The sequence below is a fragment of the Asparagus officinalis genome, chromosome 10, assembly GCF_001876935.1.
Source record: "Asparagus officinalis chromosome 10, Aspof.V1, whole genome shotgun sequence".
NCBI lineage: Eukaryota > Viridiplantae > Streptophyta > Magnoliopsida > Asparagales > Asparagaceae > Asparagus > Asparagus officinalis.
In genome coordinates, this window is record NC_033803.1 from 57,439,598 (window position 1) to 57,465,780 (window position 26,183).

Genomic DNA, 26,183 nt, shown 5'->3' on the forward strand with positions numbered 1-26,183 from the left:
GACTATTTTGTTTGAAGACAATACAGCTTGTATAGCTTAATTAAAAGGATGATATATTAAAGGAATTAGAACGAAACACATTTCACGAAAATTCTTCTTTACACATGATTTGCAAAATAATGGTGAAATCGTTGTGCAATAAATTTGATCGAGTGATAATCTGGCAGATTTATTCATTAAGGCATTGCCGACTGTAACTTTTGAGAAATTGGTAAAAAATATTGGAATGCGTCGGTTGAAAGATATCAAATGATATTTGAATCAGGGGGAGAAACTAATACACAAGAATAGTGTACTCTTTTTCCTTCACTAGGATTTTTTTCCCACTGGTTTTTTCCTAGTAAGGTTTTAACGAGGCATATTCTTTGTGTAATGTTGGACATCCAAGGGGGAGTGATGAAATAATATGGATGTCCATTTAGTTTCGCAAGAAGTTGATATTCCCCTAGTACATTAATCTTCTTCCTAGAACAACACAATGCATGTTCTTGAAAGACTAAGTTCATGAATGAGTAATTAATATGATTAATGTATCACCATCTTAGTTTGTATATAAATAGAGGTATTCCTACCTCACTTTGATATAGCAATGAAGAACGAATGAAATAAATTTTCTCTCTACTTTTCGTCTACTTTCTCTACTCTACTTTATTAGTTTTACAACAAAGTATCAATTGTTTTGAGTTGTTTGAATTATAAGATAAAAAAATTCAAACCATATTTTTGATTCATAAACATTTGATGAATGTAGATAACAATGAATGATATAGATCTTTTATATCCATATAGGTAATGATACATTAACTACCCTTTTCACGGCCAAACCGCGCCATTATTGTAACCCTACCCTACCTCGTACGAAACTTTGCATACATATACCCGCGGGTCAAGACGTTTCCCCCATTTCCCTCAAAAAATTCAGGGTGCTTGGCGAAAACTCCCCAAAGTTAATAGGGCCTTTTCTCTAAAACTCTCAAAGCCGAGGAGGGGCTTTGTGCGATCCGCCCCCAAGGTTCGTTTTTTTGTGAAACTTGCCCTCTTTCAGCGAGGGAGCAGCTTCACTCGCTTCTGTTGCTCAAAAGAAACGACGAGATGAACGCTCTGGCCACCGCTGCTAAAACCCTAGCTCTTAAACCCCAACCTCTCCTCTTAATCCGTCACCACCCTCCTCATCGAATCCCATCGTCTCCGTCCCTCCTCCGCTTGGCTTTCTCGAGGCCCGTCTCCTCCTCCACCTCTCCTCCGAGCTCCAGCGACGCCGCCGATGAGCAGCCGAGCGTTGAACGCAGAGAAACTGCATCAAATTCGGTACAATATAATACCTCCATCACCAGCTGTGAACTTGTTTCTCTGTTTCTTTCATGAATGATTGCTTGCTGACAAACTGTTTGCTAGAATGTGTCTGTGTGAACACATCATTTGGGGTGTCTTGATAATGAAAGGTCTTTTGGAATTCGATCTAAATGAAGATATGGTTAATCTGACCACAGAGTTTCACATGTTGTTCAAACCGGAAGAGGGGAAAACGTAGGAAACGTATAAGAATAAGGTCTGATTGAGTATGAAAGATAGAGGTGGAGGAATGCGAGCGGATGAGGGTGGAGGGAATGCAGGCGGATGCGGTCGGAGAGAATTCTTGCGAGAAATCCAAAACGACTCGTGATCTGTACGCAGTTTGTTCGCAACTCGCGACAGGAACCATGGAATTTTGAGAAAGTTTGGGGTTTTACATATTTGCAGCCTATGATTTATGAAAGTTATGATTAACCGGGTTCTTTTTTGGCGTTTTCTGTACATACCCCTTGAACTATGCATATTTACATCACTTCCCCTCAAATCACAATATTTTCAAAATTATCACCAATCATCAACTACTTTGGAAAAAAGATACCTTCCAAATTAATAAATCATCAACTTTGATAGGTTAATTTATAAGTGCAATGTAAAGCTATCAAGAAAATAGTCAAATATTTACTCACCATATCCAACAAAGTTGATGGGAATATTCTTTTTCCAAAGTTGATGATTTGTCTTTAGTTTGCAAATTGAGATTTTGGGATGGATTTTGCACCTGTGCATGATGTTTTTTGGGAGAAGCAAGCAAATGTCCATGATGCTGGCACATATTTTGCAAATATGCAAATATCGGGGTGGTCCAAGTCCTCTTTGGGCCTTAGCTAGCTCCGCCTCAGGGCATTAGTTTGGCACTTTATCTTTTTAAGGCAATTGTTTCTGTCGAAGTTGGAGGCACAAAATTTACAGCTCCTGGGGCAAATAGATACCCATTTTAGATCCATTTTGACCAAACCCGTTCTCTTACATGTTACTATACTTAAGCAGCAGCATACTAGGTTTAGATATAGAGTCGGCCTGCTTAAGCGACCCATGCTTGCACAACATCTGGAATATGACTTAACCTTAGTTGCCGCCTAGGTAGGCTCCTAAACCGCTTTTTAAAACAATGGCTTGAACATGTTAGTGACTAAGATCAAAGTTCCCCATATTTTGTTAACCATGAATTCAACCTATACTAGGAGCATGTAGTAATGGGTGAAGTAGACTTTTCTATATTCTGTTACTTCATATTCGTGGCTGACTTGCTAAACTTGGACAGAGCGGTATGTCCACCCTAAGTCAGTTGGTTCATTCATGATTCATGGTTCAATTGTGGTCTTGATACTCTATCCACACACTACAGTAGATCTACAACCTGATCTGTTGTAGAGTTCTGCAGTTCAAGGTTTTAAATGTCGGTTATCGGAAATTTATCGGACGGTCAAAATTCTTATCGGATAGCGGAAATCGGGGATATATCGGGGATAAATAGTATTTATCGGAGTAACATACTAGCAAATAATAAACAAACATAAGCTTGAAAAATAATATAATGTTAGTCAAAATGGAATAATAAACTAGCAAATAATAAGATAACATCAAGAATGAAGAACCATCTACGCATCTACATAATTATTGTTTAATCATGAGATTCATAAACTAACTTACTAAATTGATATTTAGTAGTTATGAGCCATTATCAATATCCATAAACAAACATAAGCTAATCACCAATCAACCAAGTTCCAAAAGCAACAAATAGTTCATAATTTGTAAACATTCAAAGAGCAAATCCAAAAGAAAGTAAAAGCTCCCAAATCCTACTTATCGGCCGATAAAGCCGATATTTAGAGCCTACTTATCGGCCGATAAGTACCTTTATCGCCGATAACTCGTCGATAAACCTCAAAAAACGATAACCGATTAAAAATCCTACTTATCCTAGCGGAAAGCTCCCAAATCCGATAACTCGGCGATAATATCGGATTATCGGCCGATATTTAAAACCATGCTGCAGTTGCATCTTTGAAAATACTGATAAAAAAAGTAGATGACGGAGAAGTATTTCTGTAAAGTTGGCCTCAGCGACTAATTTGTAAGCAGAACTACCATCCTCATTCTTTGTTCTTAGTAAGCAGAACTACCATCCTCATTCTTTGTTCTTACTTCTGTTGACTGCTACGAAGATATGAAAGGGGTGTTCCCCAAATCTCAGCTGTAAGATGTTTCTCATGTAAAAATCTTTTAAATTGGTTCTTAGGTCTATGATGGAGTCTACTACCAGCTATGTTATCTGTTACCTCATCAGTGTTTTTGTGTATGTTCCTTCCGTTATTTTTTCTAAGAAATCTTTGCCTTTGCGTCTTCTTATATAAGGACCATAATTTCTCTTTTTAACCACAAGGATCTCCTTTAGTCATTAACGACTTGGTGCGACAATGAAGAACAGGTAAAAAAAGGAAACTACTAAAGTTCAGATTTAATGACCATTTGACAAACCTCTTGTCTACTGCATAATTTCTCATTTTTATATTACGTCACTTTTGTTTCTTGTTTCTTACATCTGCCTTTTCCCTGCTTATCCAATTGGAGCTAGATGGCGAGCTTGACTTCACTAAAGAACTGTGATTGTATAAACTACTTAATAGTTACTTCGTTCAATTTCCATCTTACTGGTCTCAACTTAAGGGATGGGGCCTTGCTGTTGCTTGCCATCTTGATAATGGACCAAAGGTTGACTTTATATTAGGACATCTCTTTGCATTTATTTGATCGTATCAAAATTTGATGTAGGACTGGGGTTAGATCCCATCAAGACTGGTCACTTTTGTCTGCTCATGAGTGCAGAAATGTAAATAGTTTATGATGTACATATTTTCTAGAATGGATTGCTTAGGTTGAAATTAGGCCAAGTATATTTCATTGGTATCTGATAAATGCGCCTGATGTGTCTGGAGAAGCTATCCACAACTGCATATCTTTGTATACATTGAATACGTACTCTTACCTCTTTGGAAGTTTGTCATCCAAACATGTCTTTGCCACATACAGAGTACTTGTGTCTTCTAGATCACAAGCTAGGTAAAATCATTGTTTGAGCGAAGCGTTTGCAAGTGGATTCTTGGATCATTTCTGGAAACTAATGCCTTTATGATAATTGGTTTTCATATTTTATTTCTATGCCTTTGTATATAATATTGGATACATACTCTCCCCTCTTTGGAAGCTTGTCATCCAAACGTGTTTGTGCCACATGCAGGGTAGTCATTGTTGGACCCTCGAGGGGGGTGATTAGGATCTTATGTTAATCTAATCCAATTTTCTACCAACAAGGGATGTTTTAAATAAGTTTTTACTAGAGTTTAAGTTTTGTTTAAGTGTGGGTTAAAAGTTTCAAGTTTGTGAAGATTGGTTCACAAGAAGAGGAGATCATCTTTGGTTTGAGCTTTCCACTTCACATCTCCATCTATAAAAACCAAATATGTGTGTGTATATATGATTGAGCTTAAAGTACTAACACACATAATATAAAACCTAAACTAAATATACCCAAGCTTGATTGATCTTCGATGTAGCTCAACTCGGTACACTTACGGATGAAGTTAGAACTTGGATCTTCAATTTGAATTACATAGGCTTCACTCCACAATTCCGTCAATCTTCATTGGACATGATCGTGAATGCGCAATTCCATCCATCCTCTAACATGTTGTTTGTCTACAATAAATAGAATTATACAAATATTAGACAAACAACATTAGAAGTAAATTATTTATTAAACATCATTAAAACAAGAAGGCCAACGATCTCCCCCTTTTTGATGATGACAAATAATTTACAAAAATGATATATGCATGAAAAGAAATGAATATACAATATTGTGATTATCATGCATATAAACAAAAAGAATATATTCATAATATTTCTCCCCCTTTGACAACATCAAAAAAGGAAAAACAAAAGAATGAATAGAGCGAAAGCTCCCTCTATCAATATGCATGAGTGAGTATAAAAATATAGAGATTGCTCCCCCTATCAAAATACCATATAGAATATATGCAATGAAAGATCATGGCGAACATGTGAGTATGCATACATGCTAAATATTACTCACATGCTACAAGGTAATGAGGACACATATTGATATATCATAATGGAAGAAGTGTCTCATTACTCAAACATAAAAGCCATAGTGTATAAACATAGATTTATGAAATCAAAAGAAGAGAAACATGAGAATCATGCAAAAAGTTTTCAAATGAAAACAAATCAACCAAATGACATCATAAATCAAGATTTAAGTCCAAGAACAATGTTTGATCAATAAAGAGAACTTTCTTTGTAGAACTTGATCAAACCACATATAGAATGCATTATAAGACACACATAGATGATCCATAAGCACAAACACATAAATATCATCATATAAGTGAAGTATAATGAATTCAAAGCAACAAATCAAAACAAGATTTTTGACAAAATGTAAGAGGCAACAATATATCAAGCTCTTAAGCTTGTTCTAATCCATATAATCATTCTAGCATCCGGTAAACATGATTTGGAAATAAACACCCAATAAATCTGAAGGGTTATATAAACACAAACCTCTCATCAAAACAAAACCAATAATCATGAAAATAAAAGAATTTGATAAACAAAAAGAATTGTTTTCATGTTCAAAAGTTTAAAGTATAATTTTTCAAAACCAAGAAAAAAAATAAAAAACACTAAAATTCTTGGTTTAAAATCAAATTTGTTTTGGTACCCAAGTATTCTTGGTATCAAAAGGTTAGGGACATGACCCCTATCATTTAAGCTCAAAGCCCTAGGTTATGAACCCTCTTGGGCACATATGGTGTACTAACACGGTCAAAGCAATAGTTACTCAAATGACCCTTTCGATTGTAATATGTGCAATGAAAGAGATCCATTTGTTTTTGTGGACCATTAGCTCGTGCATGGGAATCATTTGCAAATAAAGATTATCTTTTAAAATTATTTTGCAAATGAGAAACATTCTTAAACAATGGTCTATTTGGAACATATTACAACTTAGAAGTTTTTTGCATATCATAAAAAATTTTTGCAAGATGTCCAAACCTACCACAAACATCATATTTAAAGACATGTGATTTACTAGAAGCATTTGGCAAATTTGAGTTTTTCAAATCAAAGCAAAACTTGGCCAAATGATCACACTTGAACACACTAGCATGCTTATGATGAACTTTGTGAGAATGAGCATGTGAATGTGTAAGTGTACAAAATAAAGAAGCTACATGAGATGCACAAGGATCATTAGAATTCTTATGTTTGTGTGCATCATAACAAAACTTAGCTAAATGATCTTGACGGCCGCAAATAGAACATTTATAAGTTTTGCTATACATGTGTGCATAATGAGTGGATGATTTTGACTTAGTCTTGGCACATATATTCATAAGCTTCTCATGATTATTGATGCATGTTTTCAAAGTTGAATCTAAAGATGAAATACGTTTATTCACAAGATTCAAATCATCATTAGGCACATATGCATTTTTATTAGAAGTAGAATATAAATAGTTATTTGTAAAAGAAGCAACTTTATTTTTCATGTTCTCTACTTCTAATATGGCATTATTTTTTTTCATGAGTTAAACTAGAAACATTTGAGATTTAAGAATCATGAATAGTTTCAAACTTAGAAGCTAATAACCCATGATCGGATTTTAATGCAACATGCTTGCTTTATAATTTAATAAAATCTTTGTGTAATTTGTTATAGGCATGTAATAATTTTTTACTAGCACAAGCAAGTTCATCACTAGATAAATCATTGACGGATTCAAACTCGCAAACCTCATTAGGACTATCGTCTAGTGACCGTGTGCATAAAAATGAAGCTTCACATGAACTAGAAGCGGAATCCTCCAAAGCTTGTCGGATTGCCTCCAAATTCCCTTGATGTGCTTCTATAGAAGCGGAATCCTCCAAAGCTTGTCGGATTGCCTCCAAATTCCCTTGATGTGCTTCTATAAGTTTTCACAATGTGTAAGCACTATCAAAAGAATCGTGCTTCTATAAGTTTTCACAATGTGTAAGCACTATCAAAAGAATCAAGCTTGTTAGAAAAAGATGAATTGAACGCATTATGTAAAAATTCTAACAAGAGCTTGTTCATTGTAAATATTTGATGATTATTTTTATTCCACTTGGATTTCTCCGAAGTCGGCACAATATAAGCATCATTTATAATTTTTCATAATCAAAGTGTCTAGATTGAACAAAAAGTTTAAATCTAATACACCATTGGGTATAGGAAAAAATATCTAATCTAGGAGTAATATTGATGGTATAACCTAAACTAGGTGCACCGTTCATATCCATAATGTATATATATGAGCAAGCAAGTTAACAATAAAATCACAAAACTAGATTAGCACAAAAATAAGATAACTTGGATCTTTAACTCAAGGTGATTAGACCTTAAATCAAAGAGCACCAAGCTCTGATACCAATTGTTGGACCCTCGAGGGAGGTGATTAGGGTCTTATGCTAATCTAATCCGATTTTATGCCAATTAAAACTAATAATAAGTTATACTAGTAAGTATAAAATACAACAATATATATAAGTTAGGATAAGCAATATGAACAAAGAGATATATCTAGCAATGAGATATACTATGGGATATATGCAAGGATATACAAATTAACACAATGGTAAAATAAACATAAACAAAACAAGAGTGATAGTGTGCAAATAAACAATGCAAACACACAAAATGATCACGGAGTTCAGACCTTCCGTCCTACGTCTCCGCTCCCCACTCCCGGGGAGAAATCCACTAACACAACCGGGTTTTCTACGCTTACCCGAATAACGTTTACACCTCACACTCGATTTTCTAGCTAACCGAAAACTTCACAATTACACACTTGTAATTACACTCTACACCCTCTAAGTGTTGGCCTAGTCCATGTCCTCCTCAAGTGCTCGGATGCGACCTCTCTCTAGGTTCGTCAACCGACGCCAATCCTCTTGGATTCAACCCCGTCTCTCACCAACCACTCCTCTCGGTGTACAAGTGTAATACAATATGAACTTCACAATTAAGCACAAATACAATAAATGATTATTCTCTAATATGGATGAGAACACAATGAAGCTCACTCTCAATGATACAATCCTACAACCCAAATTATACTATGTATGAAATACTATAAGCTCAATGGTTATGTGCGAACAAAGAGAAATAAAATAAAATTCAATTAAAATCTAGCAAATATAAATATGACAATGTAAATGTAAACAAGCTAGATAATTGAGTTGAGAAAACTTCTCTAGAATAAGAGAGATGGAGATGTGAAGTGGAAAGCTCAAACCAAAGATGATCTCCTCTTCTTGTGAACCAATCTTCACAAACTTAAAACTTTTAACCCACACTTAAACAAAACTTAAACTCTTGTAAAAACTTGTTTAAAACATCCCTTGTTGGTAGAAAATAGTTATGACAAAAGGGTATATATAGGATAGAAGAAAACAACAAAAAAAAACCCCAAAAACCCACTAAAAAACAAAAATCAGCAAGTTACCGTTACTGTGCAACGGTAACTTCGGTGGTCGACCGCGAGAAGTAAAACTGCAAAACTGCTCTCTGGACTGCTGACGGTCGACCGTACTGTAGCACGGTCGACCGTGACGGTCGACCGTACTTTTCCAGATTTTGACAGATGCTAAAATTTTGTGTAAATGACTTTGGAAAATCAATTAAAAATAGTAAATCAACTCTAAAAATTATGAAAATTTGAGGGAATGTTCTAGACATGTAGATGAATATGTTAGAGAAAGAATTTCTAAAATATCACTTCCCAGTTGAGAGAAATAACTTGATGAGGACAAGAATGACAGCTTCCCAAATTTGTTATTTGACTTTTTAAATTTTCAGTTTTAGTAGTTTGAATTCAAAATTTGAATTGTAGTCTAAATTTAGTAGTTATTCAGTTTTGGTATCTAATTGATTTGGAGAGATTTGAGTGATTTTAGAAGATTTCCAAACTGTATTTTCTTTTCTTTATAAGGGAGTGCTGTAATCAGATTGAATTATTGAAGATGAAAATGAAATTGATTTTGCTCAATTGAGGTGTGAAACCCTAGCAAGTTCATTTTCGTTTCTTCTACAGCACAAAAAAAAAACAAAAAAAAAACAAAAGAAAATTCGGAAAACCGCACTGTTCATCTTCTTCCTCCAGCTCAAATCACAGAACCCTGCTCCCCTTCAAACCCATCCGCCCACAGGCCTCCCTCCCTCCTCCATAGCCGCTGACAAAACCTCTGTTAAATCCCCTCCTCCACAAGCGCCACCCCTCACCTCGAGCAACCTCCGCCATTTTTTTTCTGAAAGTGAAATCGCGCTCGCTGCTCCGTCTTCCTTCTTGGGTTCTTTCCGTTTAAAAAAAAGTGCTTGAAAGGATAGGAACGTCCAGATGCAGAGATTGGAGATTTTTAGGCTGCCTCATTCTTAATTATCCACTCTCCTTCACTTTACAGCTAGCAACAGAAACACGTGAGAGGCAAGTGCAACTGTGGAAAGAATTAATACTTGTTTACTATAGAAGATTTTTATCATAAGACTGGAGGGAGGAAGAGTTCCCTTTGTTCTCCAATCCAGTAATTGAACTGCTCCACCCCGTTCACTAGCACCCTTCAGTCGCCATCATCGTCTCGTTGCCCGCGTCCATTCGTCGATCGCATCCCCTGTCGCACACATCGAGTCTGTTCAGACCGACGAAGGTTTTGCTTCCTTTATTTTTCTGGTATCTCATTTGGTTAGTTAATTGCATGAATATATCATCTCTGAAATCTTATCATATATTCACTGCTTGATTAAATTTGTGAGTTGTGAGGAACTGAACATGTGATTGTTAAAACTTGATATTGATTGTAGAACTGGTACAATGATAATAAATATTGCGGTTAAATTATTCGAGATTGGAATTGTTTATGGTTATCATTGCAAATCTTGTTAAAATCCATCGGTCATATTAACTATTTTAAATTAATTTCCTACCGAATATCATGTATTTTAGCGAAACGGTGCGTTGTTCGAATTAAATCGCTGATTCTGATAGACCCCCTGCTTCGTTTCGCATCATAACTGTTTAAACACAGATATATAGTTTCTGAAAAACTGCTAAAAACTTGGTTTTGTAAATTCAATTGAAAATAACAAAACAACTCCAAAATTAGTAAAACTTGGGAAAATATTTGTATATATGAAGATAAACATGTAAACGAAGAAATTTTTCAAATCGCATTTCCCAATTGTGAAAACGTATCTGTTTTGCAAAAACATGCACGAACATGTGCACGAACATGAGCTTATTAAAAACTTAATTTTGTAAATTCAAATAAACATAACAAATTATTCCAAAATTGATAAAACTTTGGGAAACATTTATAAACATGAAATTGAACATGTTAGAAGAAGAATTTCTCAAATTGAGTTTTCCATTTGTGAAAACTCATGTATTTTGCAAGTGTGTCCAAAACATGAAAATGTGATATATATGAAATTTGATGTTTTGACATAAATAATGTTTTGAAACCCTATGAAATAATTTTATAGACTTAATGAAATATGTATACAATGATTGTTAAGTTCATAAACCAAAACTTGTGTATATATATAACTATATATATAAAAACCAAATATGTGTGTGTATATATGATTGAGCTTAAAGTACTAACACACATAATATAAAACCTAAACTAAATATACCCAAGCTTGATTGATCTTCGATGTAGCTCAACTTGGTACACTTGCGGATAAAGCTAGAACTTGGATCTTCAATTTGAATTGCATAGGCTTCACTCCATAATTCCGCCAACCTCCATTAGATATGATCGTGAATGCGCAATTCCATCCATCCTCCAACATGTTGTTTGTCTATAATAAATAGAATTATATAAATACTAGACAAACAACATTAGAAGTAAATTATTTGTTAAACATCATCAAAACAAGAAGGCCAACAGTCATGTCTTCTAGATCACAAGCTAGGTAAAATCATTGTTTGAGCAAGCATTTGCGAGTACTTGGATCACTCTATAGAAACTGTTGCCTTTATCATAACTGGTTCATATTTTATTTACATTTTTTTGCATGGTATTTTAATTGGTCATGATAATCAGGCCTCCTTGGAATCCGGCTTATATCTTGTAGCGACACCTATTGGCAATCTCGAGGATATCACCTTGCGGTATGTGAGAAATTTTGCTGCATGAAAAGTTATTTTATTTTTAAATTGTGTTCAATCCCTGTTAGCGGTATAAAAATGTAAACTTCTAATTTTCCCCCCCTTCAAAATGCTCCTGCTAAAGGAGCAGAGTTATAATGATAATTGAATCTTAGAATAGGATATATAACTTGTTAGAACAAGTGCACAATCAAGCGAAAATAATTACGAAGAACAAGCACGAGAATAAACAAGAAGCAACCACAAACATAGAGTTTTATGTGGTCCACCTAATTTGGGCTACATTCACGACGGAGACGCCGAAGAAATTTCGCTATCAAAAGGTAAAGGAGTACAATATCTCAACAGGCTAAAAGCCTAACTCTCAAAGAACCCTCTCAAGTCTCTGCTATTTTCTCACATACCAAAAAGATATTTGATGGCATGCTCTTTCAAAAGGGAGGTGTTTTTATGATTAGAAAACCCTATCAATTAATCCTCTTAGTCTTAGGCTAATCATAGCCATCCAAAAGTGAGTCGCTGTTATCTTTTTATTCTAAAGCCGAGTCGGACTTGTACAAAGTCCGCAAGCACCTAAGTGTCCAAGCTTTGTTAGGACTCAGTTGATTACATCACATCCCACATCTAACGGGATTCAAGTGCACATGCTGGTGGAGTTTTCTAGTGCCATAAGAGTTAATAACTAATAAGGATTGTTAAGGGTTTTGAGGTATAATTATCAACAAATCTCCACCTTGACTCACAGTGTCGAATGAGTTCTTCAGTTTCTCAATAACGTGTTGCTAACGCCTCTGCAAATGCGTCCTACGGCGCGTTATGAACGTGGAGCAAGTCCAAGAAAATCTTGAACTTGGCTACTGATAATGGCTTCGTCAACATATCTGTCGGATTATTCTTGGTGTCAATCTTCTTCAAGACTACTTTACCTTTCTCAGTACTCTCTCTAATAAAGTGATAATGAGCCTCAATATGCTTCGATTTTGAATTGAAGAAAGGATACTTAGCCAAATGAATCACACTTTCGCTATTACAATAAACAAGTATTTTCTGCTTAACTCCTAATTCACCAAGAAAACCTCTCAGCGATAATACTTCATTCACAGCTTCTATAGCTGTTATGAACTCCGTCTCTGTAGTAGACGAAACAATAATTATTTGTATCATTAACCTCTAACAAATTGAATTTCCCGCAAGAATAAAAATATAACCTGTAGTTAATCTACACTTATCCGAATCACCTGTAAAACCTGAATCAACATATCCGGTAGCAATGCAATTCTCGCCACTATCTCCGCTAAATACCAAGCCAACACCTGAAGTTCTCTTCAAGTGTTTAAGGATCCATTTTACTGTTTGCCATATGTTCGTTGTTAGAATTTTCCATCTACTTACTAACAACACGTATTTCTTGTAAAAGATCCGGTCGAGTACATACCATCACGTACATGATGCTCCTAACTGCACTGACATAAGGTACTTGAAACATGTATTCACTATCCGCATCCGTGCTAGGTGATAATAATGCTGATAGTTTGAAGTGAGTCGCAAGAGGAGTGGTAACATGTTTCGGTTTGTGCATTTTGAAGCGAACGAGGGCTTTCTCAATGTAGCTTTTCTATGACAACCACAACTTTTTTCCCATCTTTAAAACTCTCCATGCGAAAAATTTTCTTTGCTGCTCCCAAGTCTTTCATCTCAAATTCTACACCAAGTAGGATCTTTAATCTGTTCATCTCAGATTTATTCTTAGCTAAGATCAACATATCATCGACATATAATAGCAGAAAAATGAAGAAATGATCATTCAATCTCCTCAAGTAAATTAAAGCGTCATATTTGCATCTACTGAACCCATGACTGATCATGAAACAATCAAATTTCATGTATCATTGGTGAGGGGATTGCTTCAAGCTGTATAGAGATTTTATCCAGCAAATAAACATGAGCTTCTCTTCCTTCAATTACAAAACGCTCAGGTTGTATAAAATCTGCTCTTCAAGTTTACTATGCAAGAAAGCTGTTTTTGGCATCAAACTGCTCTGACTCTAAATTATATGTTGCAACCAGTGATACTAAAATACGAATGGAAGTATGTTTAACAGATGAGAAAATCTCATTGTAATCAACATCTTCAACTTGATTGTGACCTTTTGTAACTAGCTGAACCTTATATCTTGCATCTGAAACATATGTAGTGCCTTTCTTTTTCTTGAGCACCCTCTTACAACGTATGATTCTTTATCGTTTTGGAGGAACTCCCAAGTCTGATTTTTATGAAAAGATTCCATCTCCTTATTCATAGCTATCAACCAATTTGCAGAATTCTGTGATGAAGTGGCTTATAAGAAGTTGCCCGGTTCTCCTACATCACCTATCTCTTGAGCTGCTGATAATATATATACAATAGCTGAATCTGCATATATTTAGGGTGGCTTTATTAATCTCTTTCCTTAGTCTTTTGCAATGCTATAAATATCACATTTTACTGTAATTTTTGTTTCCTCATTATTCTCAGATGAACTAAAAACTAGTTGTGGAATTGAATTACGAGAATTTGTCTCCATCTTCACATTCTCTCTGGTACTCTTATGTGTAGTACCTGCATTAGAAGGAACAACATCAGTATCTTCTTTCGGAAGCAACATAGTAAACTCATGAAATATTATATTTTTCTCAATTATGATTTTAGGTGATGTATGATCAAGGTACCACAATCTATATCCTTTTAACGTCATAGACATAACTAATAAAAATGTATCTTTTAGGTCTAGGTTTTAATTTATCCTGATTTATATGTGTATATGCAGGACAACCAAATATTCTTAAATTATAATAATCAGCAAGATGACCAGATCATATCTTTTCTGGTGCCTTGCAATCAATGGATGTGGATGGAGAGCGATTCATCAAGTAACATGCTATAGACACTGCTTTAACCTAAAAATGTTTTGACAAACGACATTCAACAACATGCAACGAGCTCTCTAAAAAAGCACGGTCCGATATCTAAGTATACCCTCATCTTTGCAGAATTTATCAAACTCCAAGGAGCAGAATTTCAATCCATTATCTGTTCTCAGCCTCTTAATTTTTCTGTTAGTCTGCTTTTCAATCAATGTATTTTACTGTTTAAAATGCTTGAACACTTCATCCTTGTGTTTTAGCATGTAAACCCGATTTTCCTTGAGTAGTCATCGATGAATATCAACACATGCCTAGCACCACCCTTTGAAGAAACACGCGAGGGACCCCACAAATCAGAATGAATATTATCCAAAGTGCTTTTGGTTCTATGCATAGCTGTACTAAAATTGACATGCTTTTGCTACTAAGAACGCAATGCTCAAAAAATCTATTTTCCTTGTACTCTGGCCACAAAGAAGTCCTCTTGCTGAGTATAGCCATGCCCCTCTTGCTCATATGCCTTTGGTGGTATCGGTCTCTGATAATAACGATGTAGTAACTGCAGTATTACCTGTAACCATCTTTCTTTGCAAGATATAGAGATTCCCTAGCCATTTTGCCTTCATGATAACTAGGACACCTATAGAAACAGTTAAAATTTCACTTTTTGCTGAATACTTGCACCTGTTAGCTTTAAGGGTGCCTAGAGAGAAGATTCTTCGTCAAATCTGGAACATGATGAATATCTAGCAATGTCCTCACAATACCATCATGCATTCTAACTTCAATTATACAAGTGCCAATTGCTTTACAATCAGAATTATTTCTCATAAGCACAACTCTACCTTCAACTGATTTGCAGGTGGAAAACCAATTTCTATTGGGGCACATGTGATAAGTACAATCGAAGTCTAAAATCCAATCATCCTTTGATCTGCTTAAATTTGTAGTTAAGAGAACAAAACCATTAGAATCATCATTGACAATGCTATCCTTTGTGAAATCTTCTTTGCTCTGATTTTTCTTCTTATCTTTATTCTGAAGCTTCCAATACCAATTCGTGACATGCTCTTTATTCATGCAATTGTTACAAAATATGCTCTTAGTTTTGGACTTTAAATCTCGACTTGATTTTACTATTAGAACCACGCTCCATGTTTCTACCTCGAACATGTAGAGCTTCAACTTTACCATTACTGGATTCTATCAATTCTTTGTGCATCTACTCTTTTGAGAATAAAAATGATTTCACACCTTATATCGAGATAGATTCTCTGCCATATATCATAGTTCCTTAAAGTGCTTGTTAGTGGTGGTAACGAACATAACAGTAATAAAACATGATCTTCATACTCTATCTTTGCGTCTGCATTCTCCAAATCCATAATAATAGAATTAAATTTATCAAGATGTGATTTGATAAATGTACCTTTTGTCATTGTCCCAAGTGCAATCGATTGGCTAGAGTTTTTTCATGTAAAAAGATTCTAATTTGGGCCATAGGCCCGCCGCGGTCTTCTCGTGCATGACTTCCTGAAGAACCTCATTTGACAAGCACAATTAGATTGAAGTTAACGTCTTTTCATCCATCTCAAACTTTTTATCATCTTTTGTTGATATCGGCATCTTCTCTTTCCCCCAACAAAGCCTTCTGTAATCTTTGTTGAACAAGAAAAACCCGCATTTTCACTTGCTGAAGATCGAAATTGACATTATGGTTGAACTTTTCAATCTTGTATTTCACAGATATCTTCTATGTGCACAAAAACAAATCGAAAACTAGAGCTCAGATGCCAATTTGTTAAAACAAGTGCACAATCGAGCAAAAATAATTGCAAAGAACAAGCACGAGAATAAAAGATAAGCAATCACAAATACAGAGTTGTATGTGGTTCACCCAATTTTTGCTACGTCTACAGTAGAGGCATTAGAGAAATTTTACTATCAAAAGAACCCTCTCAAGTCTTTGTTATTTTCTCAAAAGGTATAAAACCTAACTCTCAAAGAACCCTCTCAAGTCTGTTATTTTCTCACACACCAAAAAAAAAATTTGACGGCAGGCTCTTTCAAATGAGAGGTGTTTATGATTAGAAAACCCTATCAATTAGGGTCCGTTTGATTTGCAAAAGAGGCTGGTGAAAGCCTGACAAAAACACTTTGTCAGGCTTTTAGCCAAAAACGCCTCTTTAAGAGACGTTTTTGGCTGAAAGCCTGATAAAAACAGTGGTTTTTGTCAGGCTTTCACCAAGCCTCCATCCTAAACAAACGCGCCCTTAATCTTCTCAGTGTTAGGCTATTCATGGCCATCCAAAAGTGAGTCGCTGTCATCTTTTAATTCCTGAGATGAGTCAGACTTGTACAGAGTCCGCAAGCACCTGAGAGTCCAAGTTTTGTTAGGTCTCAATTGATTACATCACATCCCACATCCAATGGGATTCAAGTGCACATGCTGGTGGAATTTTCTTTTACTATAGGAGTTAATAACTAATAAGGATTATTGAGGGTTTTGAGGCATAACTTGTTAGAAAAGCACAATATGCAATGTAGAGAAACAAATAGAAGGAGGAATATATGTTAGAATTTTCTGATTCCTTTCTCTGTATTATCTTCTATATATAGAGACGTAGAGTACAATGATAAGGCTAAATCTCTTGATTATAGCCATGGATTCTTGTAACTATATACATGTAGAGTCTCTTGATTTCAGCCTTATACTATGAACAATATACAGATATATGGTTGTAACTGAATCTCAGATATGATTGTAACTGAAAGTTTAGCTGAATGTAGAGATCTCACACAACTGAATATAGAGATCTCACACATCCCCCCTCAAGCTCACGACGAGTTATCCCGTAAGGAGAGCTTGTCCCGTAGCCAGAGAAAGCGAGGACTAGGGAGAGATTTAGTGAAGATATCAGCGACTTGAACTTTGCCGGGTAAATGAGAGAGAGATTGCACCTCGAAGGACATGAGCACGTATGAAATGAACATCGATGTCAATGTGCTTAGTCCTGCTGTGGAAGACCGGGTTTTTGGACATGTGGATCGCGCTAATATTGTCGCATAGAATTAATGCAGGATTGGACCGGTGAAATCTGAGAAACCGAAGCATATGTAAGAACCAAAGAACCTCAGTAGTTGTGGAAGCCAATGCGCGATACTCAGCCTCTGCACTAGATCTAGAGACAGTAGATTGTTTCTTAGATCCCCAAGAAAGAAGATTTTGCCCCAAGAACACTGCATATCCTGTTGTTGAACGTCGACTGTCTGGACAACCGGCCCAGTCTGCGTCTGAAAAGGCACGGATCTGAAGAGAAGTGTCCTTAGAAAATCTAAGGCCTAAGGATAGAGTACCTTTGACGTAGTGGAAGATCCTCTTGACAGCAGCAAGATGAGAGGAGCATGACTTTTGCATAAATTGGCACACATGATTGACTACATAAGTAAGATCCGGACGTGTCATCGTTAAGTACTGAAGGAAGCCAACCATTTGTCTGTAGATCGTAGGATCAGGAAGAGGATTCGGGGCTGAAGATGAGAGTTGAAGTCCGACTTTGAGAGGACTTTTAATAGGTTTAACACCAGAGAGACCAAACCGATGAAGAAGAGTGAGTGCATATTGAGTTTGAGAAAGAATAAGCGAATCATGATTCCGCACAACTTGCATGCCTAAGAAGAAATTAAGAGCTCCCAAATCATTCATGTCAAATTCTGAAGAAAGACGTCTAATGAGCCGAGAAAGTAGCTGATCATGGGTTCCAGTGATGATAAGATCATCCACATATAGTAACACGAGAATGGTGCAGTTATCTTGATTCCACATAAACAATGAAGTATCATGAGGATAGCTGATGAATCCAAACTGTTGAAGAAAATTGGTAAATCGAGTGTACCATGCCCGTGGAGCTTGTCGTAGACCATAAAGTGCCTTGTGCAAGTGATAGACATGGTTTGGATGGGCTGGATCAATGAACCCTGGTGGTTGTTGGAGGTAGACGACTTCATGCAAATCCCCATGTAAAAAAACATTTTTGACGTCTAATTGTCGGAGCGGCCAGCCATGTTTGAGTGCCAAGGAGAGAATGAGTCGCACAGTACCGGATTTGACAACGGGACTGAAAGTTTCAGCGAAGTCGAAACCCTCACGTTGATTGAAGCCTTTTGCGACCAATCGAGCTTTGTAGCGTTCGATGGAGCCGTCCGCACGATGTTTTAGTTTGTAGACCCGCTTACAGCCAACGATATTCATTGATGGAGTAAGGGGTACAAGAGTCCAGGTGCCGTTACGCTGAAGGGCATCATATTCCTCTGTCATAGCCTGTTTCTAGTGAGGATCAGCTGCGGCCTGCTTATATGTGGACAGCTCTGCTGGATGATTCTGCAAGGTGAAAGCAAGTGCTAAGGGGATCGGATGGCGAGTTGCACAGAGGCCCTTTGGACGTCGGGTCCCGTCGCGAGAGCGAGTGATCATGGAGTGATGAGAGACTGATGGTGGTGGATTAGGATCAAAAGGTGCTGCCCCAGGACCACCTCGAGTACCTCGAGCTTGCTTAATAGGAGCATGAGTAGGCCATGCTGGCGGCAACAGAGATGTCTGATTCGAGTCGATAGGTGCAGTATTCTCAGTTTCTGGTGCAGGAAGTTCAGGTGCAGGAACTTGGCCTTGTGCAGGAAGGTCAGGTGCAGCAGGTTCGCCACCATTTGTAGAAGGCCCAGGAAGTGCGGGGCAATGATCAACTGGTTCATGTGGTGCAATTCCATGATCTTGGATTCCCGAGGAAGAAGAGCTGGATTGAACTTGGCCTTTGTTGACTTGAGATGAATCTGTTGTCAAATAATGAAGTGTCTGATCTGGAAACGGCTGGGTTCGAAACACCGGTGAGGTAGTGCTGGATGTTTCCTGTGATATTCTTGCAAATGGAAAGGAATTTTCATCAAATGACACATGCCGTGAGATATAAATTTTGCCAGTTAAAGTATCCAAGCACCGATAACCCTTATGTTTGCCACTGTAACCAACAAACACGCATTCAAGTGACTTGTAAGCCAGTTTATCACGACCAAAGGGATCAAGGAGTGGAAAACAAGCACAACCAAATACTCGTAGATGAGCATAATCAGGTTTTTGACCAAAAATAGTCTCGAAGGGAGTTCGACCATGTAAAGAGGAAGAGGGTAAACGATTTATGAGGTAAACAGCAGTAGTAAAAGCATAATTCCAGAGATGACGGGGAAGAGAGCTATGGGCTAAGAGTGTGAGACCAGTTTCTACAACATGACGGTGCTTGCGTTCAGCAAGACCGTTTTGTTCAGGGGTTCCTGGGCAAGAGAAAAGATGAATAATGCCTTGGCTAGCAAAGAAATCACGAAGTTGGTGACTTACATATTCACCACCAGAGTCTGATTGGACGAACTTAACATGACTATTGAGTTGATTTTGCATCAAAGTTATAAATTGAATAAATATGAATGGTACTTCCGATTTTCGACGTAAAGGAAAGTACCAAGAGAACCGTGAACATTCATCAATAATGATCAAGTAGAACCAAAAACCTTCTATTGATGGAGAGGGAGCAGGTCCCCACACATCACTATGTAATGTGTGCAAAATCTGATCCGTATAACTTGTACGACGAGTGAAGGGAATTTTGGAAGATTTGCTAAGTTTACAACTATGACAACAAACTTTATTACAACGAGTAGAATAATTTAAAACAGATGACAACTGATTCATAGAAGAAAAACTAGGGTGCCCTAAACGGGCATGCCATGTCATTGAGTCCATCTTATTAGCAAGCAAAGCAGAGGAAAAGACAGACTTAGACGGAGCGACTCCAATGGGATACAGTCCACCGTGTTTAGAACCCTTCAATAGAATCCGGCCGCTCCTCAGATCCTTGACAACAAAACCCCAAGGGTAAAACAGAAAACAACAGTTATTATCCTTGGTGTATTGAGAAACACTAAGCAAATTTTTCTTAATGGAAGGTACAACAAGAACATTAGATAGATGAAGTTTAGTATGAGGTATAGTCAAATGACCAAGATGAGTAATGGGGAGAGTGGAACCATTACCAACAAGGACTGAATCTGAGCCGTGATAAAAGGTTTTACCTTCAACTTGAGTTGGGCCAGCTGTCATGTGGTTTGTGGCGCCCGTGTCTGGGTACCATGCATGATCATTTTGATCAGCGAGATGCATGGCGGTGAAGGCCTGAGTTGTATCAGCTACAACAGAGTCTGGAGTGAAACAATTGTTTGCTTTGTGGTAGGGGTGACCACATCGAAAACAATAGACTCCAGAGGAATCTCCAACCGGTGAAGCATTAGGACGACTAGAGCCACGACCACCACGAGACATTCCACGTGAAGGTCCATGACGACCACCACGCACCGGCATGGATTGAAGATGGCTAACACTATCGCGACCACTAGGGGAGAAAGATCCACGACCACCATTGCCAGAGGAGAAGGATCTACGACCTCCATTGCCACGAGCCGAGCGACCACCAGAGTTGGTGCGCCCTCGACCTCGAGTAGTAAACATGGCCGCGGGTGGATCAGTGGTTATCTTTGTGGATTTGATGCGGAGCTCAAAATCCAGCAATAGAGCGATGACCTCATCGACTGAAAGAGGCTCTCGTGAGATGTTGACTGCAGCAACAATAGGATCGAATTCAGACTCGAGGCCGCGCAGAATCCATGAGATAAGATCATCTTCATCAACCGGTTTGCCAGCGCTAGCAAGGATTTGAGCAAGAGATTTAGCCTGAGACACAAAATCAGAGATAGAGTGTGCACCTTTTGAGAGTGACTGAAGTTCGAAGCGAAGTTGTTGAACCCGCGAGCGAGTCAAAGTGCCATAGAGGATCTCAAGTGTACGCCACATCTCTGCAGAGGTTGTACAAGTACCAACTTGATGATTCAGAGAGGCTATTTGTGAGCCATGCTAGCACCAATTGGTCGAGTCGGATCCATTGAGCTACTTCTGACGATTCATCATCAGGTCGAGGAAGAGTTCCGTCCACAAGTCCAATAAGACCATGACAACGGAGAACATGAAGAACTTGTGTGCGCCAGGGGAAGTAGTTTGTGGAGAGTAATTTGATGGAGACCTCTTGCCTAATGGCCTTCACTGTTGGAAGAGAGGAAGAGCTGAGAGGGATTTCTGATGTTGCATCGGAAGCCATTTACTCTGATACCATGTTAGAAAAGCACAGTATGCAATGTAGAGAAACAAATAGAAGGAGGAATATATGTTGGAATTTTCTGATTCCTTTCTCCGTATTATCTTCTATATATAGAGATGTAGAGTACAATGATAAGGCTAAATCTCTTGATTATAGCCATGGATTCTTGTAACTATATACAGGTAGAGCCTCTTGATTTCAGCCTTATACTATGAACAATATACAGATATATGGTTGTAACTGAATCTCAGATATGATTGTAACTGAAAGTTTAGCTGAATGTAGAGATCTCACACAACTGAATGTAGAGATCTCACACATAACTGTCAACATAACTTATTGCCAGTTTAGTTGTTCGTAAAAGTCTGTTCTCTGTTGTTGATAATATCATGGCTGTCATTTAAGCCTTTTCCCATGAAAATAGGACATGCAATTGAGCATTTAAAGTAGAAAAATGTCCAGAAATGATTTGACAAGTTTTCTGACTGGCTGTCAACAATGAGAAAGTGAGGGTCTTGCCAAAGAGCTTTGACAGTTGTAAGTTGACTTAACTGCAATTTTTTCCAATTATACTTTTTATGTTCATGTACATATAGCAACTGTCTTGATGCTCTTATGATGTAGAATGTGTTTCATTAGGAATATTAAAAAGGAACATATGAAGGAAAAAGAAACAGGTACTTAAGGTGAAAGGGTGAAAGGCATAGATGATGATGATGAGGATTCAGGAGGGATAGGTGATGAAACTTTATTTACTGGATGTAGGGGTACTTTGGAGTCTCTGCAAAACTTGGTTGTCGTTGTGATCGTTCTGAGGAAAAATCAAGCTAAAATAATAGAGGATAAGCACACCATCATTCCTATACTAAATATGGTAGAACACTGCAGTACTAGAGTGGATAGTTTGATTAAATTACATGACCAGTTGGTGCAACAGACTTTCGATATCCAAGTACAAACTAAGTGGTCCAAATTTGGTTTTACAGTCCAATTAACTCCACAGTATTCTGTGCATCCACCAACAGGAGTAGTGGGAACCTGAATTACTGAAATTGACTTTTTTTTACTATGTCTATTTTATGACAATGGACTTAGAATTTCATTTCTTCATTTTGTGCAATATTAGAAAATTTTGTTGCACTTTAGTTCAACCAGGACCTTCCAAACTTTCTCTCTTCTGAATAGCTCATAATTCATCTTAACATTACCAAGTGCAGAGCATTGAGGGTACTCAAATCTGCAGATGTGATACTTGCTGAAGATACAAGACATTCTGGGAAGTTGCTTCGGTACTATAATATTAAGACTCCCCTGGTAAGTTCTGTATTCTAAATTCAGAACACTGAGCATCAATTGGTCTTGCAAGGTAGAATTTTTATCTAAAAGTTCTAATCTTGGTCTTGCAGCTTAGTTATCACAAATTCAATGAAGCCCAACGTGAGGCTGCAATTTTACAAAAGCTACATCAGGGTCAAACTATTGCTTTGATTAGTGATGCTGGTACTCCGGGTATTAATGATCCGGGTGCAGAACTTGTAGGTATTTCTATTTCATAATCAAGTTTTAACTATCTCTTCAGCTTCTGATACATCCTTATAAACAATGTTGTAAATAATAATGTGTCTGCCCCTTGGCTGCATAGAAATGGCTACATGCAGACATAGTGCAGTGGCATATTTGGCTATGAGGCCTCATGTATGTAGATATGTAGCACACTGGCATATTCGTGCTCGGTTTTGAGACCTTAAAACAAACCAGTTTAACTTACTATTTGTTGTAATTTGCACCATTTTGTTGTGAAGTTCCTATCATCTGCTCCTTATTAGATCTACTTATTGTGGTGTCATGTTTTCAGTTGTTTGACTACGAGTCTACGAATAGTTAGCTTGGTTGTGCCACTTTGTCTTAGGGCGTTATTGATGCTGGCAAGAGATATTAATGCATTTTATATAAATTTTATTTTCACATTTTATTTACTTAAGCTTGTTACCTTACATGGTAGTTGCAAATTTATCATTAACTTACATTTGGTTATCTTTACTTGAAAATAACTACCTAATATAAAGTTTCATCTCTATTAATGCTATAAACCACATTCAACAGTGTAATAAAATCTGTCATTACTATGCACTTTATGGTCATTGTATTTTTTGCATGGCATGACATATGTGGCTATATATGTATAGCAGCATAGTATATGCAGTATGCACCCAGTAATCATATCATGAATCTTACCACATTCAGTAACATCACTTGTTTATAGACTTGGCACAACTTTATCTACAGAAAATTTATTTTAGACATTGCTGACATCCTGGTTGTAATCGTGTTATAGGCAAAGTTATGTGCGGGTGAAAATATCCCTGTTATTCCTATTCCTGGACCATCTGCACTGGTTACTGCCCTTTCTGCCTCTGGGTTGCCTACCAATGAATTCACATTTGGTAATGCACTGAAAATTCCATAACCATTTCTAGAAACTGATGTACCTTTATATAGACTATTAAGTCTTCGTTTGAATTCCTGTTTGCGTAGTTGGTTTTCTACCCAAGCATGCTGGATCGAGAAGAGAGAGACTGCTGGTTGCTTCTGATCAGACAGAAACACAGATTTTCTATGTTCCTCCTCACAAACTTCAAGAATTTCTTGATGAGGCCTTGCCAGTATTTGGGGATTCAAGGTAAACAAAGAAATGAAAATCTTTGGTTCTATTATAATACTAAAGTCAAAATGACCTACAATTTTTTTAGATGGTATCTAATGATGGTCATGGTCATGTAGTGGTTGTCTGAAAAAAAAAATATCATGAAGTTTACCTTCTGCTAGAAAAAAAGTTGCCATCTAGTACTACTGCACTTAGCCTGATTACTACTTAGCTTTTTAACGTTTAGAAAGATTTATGATCTTTGCCTTGCTTTTTTGTGCAGCTAAATTTTTTTTCATCGTAAATATAAACAAATCCGTTCGATAGCATATCCTATAGCCATTTTCTAGGAAGTGCGGATAGAAACGCCGGACAGAGATACAAGAAAATATGTGCACAGTGACTTGGCAAGTCCTTAAAAAAGTAGGAATCAAGGACATAATATGATTTCATATATGCATGTGGTGGGGGAGGGGGTGCATGAGTGCGTGCACACACGTGCATGCGTACATGTACCACCGTTCGCACGTGTGTATGTGTACTGCATGCATCAGTGCGTGCACTAGCTGTATATATCTATATAGTTGACATCAAAACAACTATTTATGAGGACAGGATGAATAGAAAAGTTCAAATTAAACCTAATGATATAAATTCATAGATTCTAAATTTTAATCAATACTTGAAATCAAACAAAGAAATCTGAAAGTCTAATCCAATGCTTGACATAAAAGCTTATGTTGTGGCATGTTTGTAAAGTCTTTAGATTCTGCTGAAACATTATTTATGGCAAAAAAAAAAGAACTTTTATGTATGTGTCATCAAACTTACAGCTTCAAGATGTTCGTCACAAATTTTTTGATATTAAAGCTGGCATGGTGTTTGGAATACAGGAGTTGACATGGATGCTGCATTATCTAATTGGTATCAAGCAAGTGCCGTACTAGAACTAATGTCCAATAAGTGTTGAATATGGATCGGAGTCACTTTGAAATGTATGTGTTTCATAATTTATAGAACATTCATAGATCATAATTAGATTAGATTGTTCTTTGATATGTCATTGGTCCTAAAACAAGACACGAAAACTAACGGTGCACAGTTTAGTTGGCATCTGATTTAAGCTCTGATTTGGGTCGGGTTTCATACTCTGGTAGCATATAGAAGTCTTAAAATTGGGGCATATATTTGGTTATTAAAAAAGGGACAAATTTTCAAAATAGACTCTAATAGAACTTTATTTGTAAAAATCAACCTCTTTTGAGTGGCTGAAACTGGGTCAAAAATGGTAAATAAATCTCGAAAACTTCACGAGATTCTAAATTCCGTGAAGTTTAGTCGCTAAATTACTCAGCCTAATCACGATTAGGTTGGGTAATTAGGCACTAAACTTCACGGGATTTAGAATCCCATGAAGTTTTATTTACTATTTTCAACCCAATTTTAGCCAGTTGGCTGGTTTCAGGTCAAAAATGGTGAATAAATTGCAAATGGGTCGATTTTTACAAATAAAGTTCTAATAGGGTCTATTTTGAAATTTTGTCCTAAAAAAGGACATATATTTACTGATTTTTAGTGGAAATACAAATTACTCAGGTAAATATTCACATTATTATTATTTGATGTTTTTTAACTTTAGAGGAAGTAATTTGTCTTGACTTATTGAACAATGTAGTAGCTGGTCATGATTACTAGTAGTAGAGGAGAAGTGTCAAAAGAAATATCTAAGAGCAGGTTTGATCACTGATATTGCACATAGGGAATATATTAACTAGATAACAAGGTCACTTAACATTATTTCTTATGAAGATAAAATATCCACGGACCAGTATCTGTCAGGTCCTATTTTACTTCGTTCAGTTGTAT

At 36.9% G+C, this 26,183-nt stretch overlaps 1 protein-coding gene across 8 annotated transcripts in view; it reads left to right on the top strand.

The window, feature by feature from the left end:
* The window catches only part of LOC109825246 (ribosomal RNA small subunit methyltransferase I), a 33,214-nt gene continuing 7,925 nt past the window's right edge, over positions 895-26,183 (top strand). For 2 of the 8 annotated variants that reach the window (XM_020392053.1, XM_020392055.1), the window contains exons 1-6: positions 895-1,308; positions 11,512-11,579; positions 22,891-22,987; positions 23,080-23,208; positions 24,009-24,117; positions 24,209-24,353. In XM_020392053.1, the coding sequence (XP_020247642.1) occupies positions 1,093-1,308; positions 11,512-11,579; positions 22,891-22,987; positions 23,080-23,208; positions 24,009-24,117; positions 24,209-24,353 (764 nt within the window). In that variant the 5' untranslated portion in view covers positions 895-1,092. The remainder of the gene's footprint in view (positions 1,309-11,511; positions 11,580-22,890; positions 22,988-23,079; positions 23,209-24,008; positions 24,118-24,208; positions 24,354-26,183) is intronic. The other 6 variants (XM_020392049.1, XM_020392050.1, XM_020392056.1 and 3 more) reach the window with 5 other exon arrangements.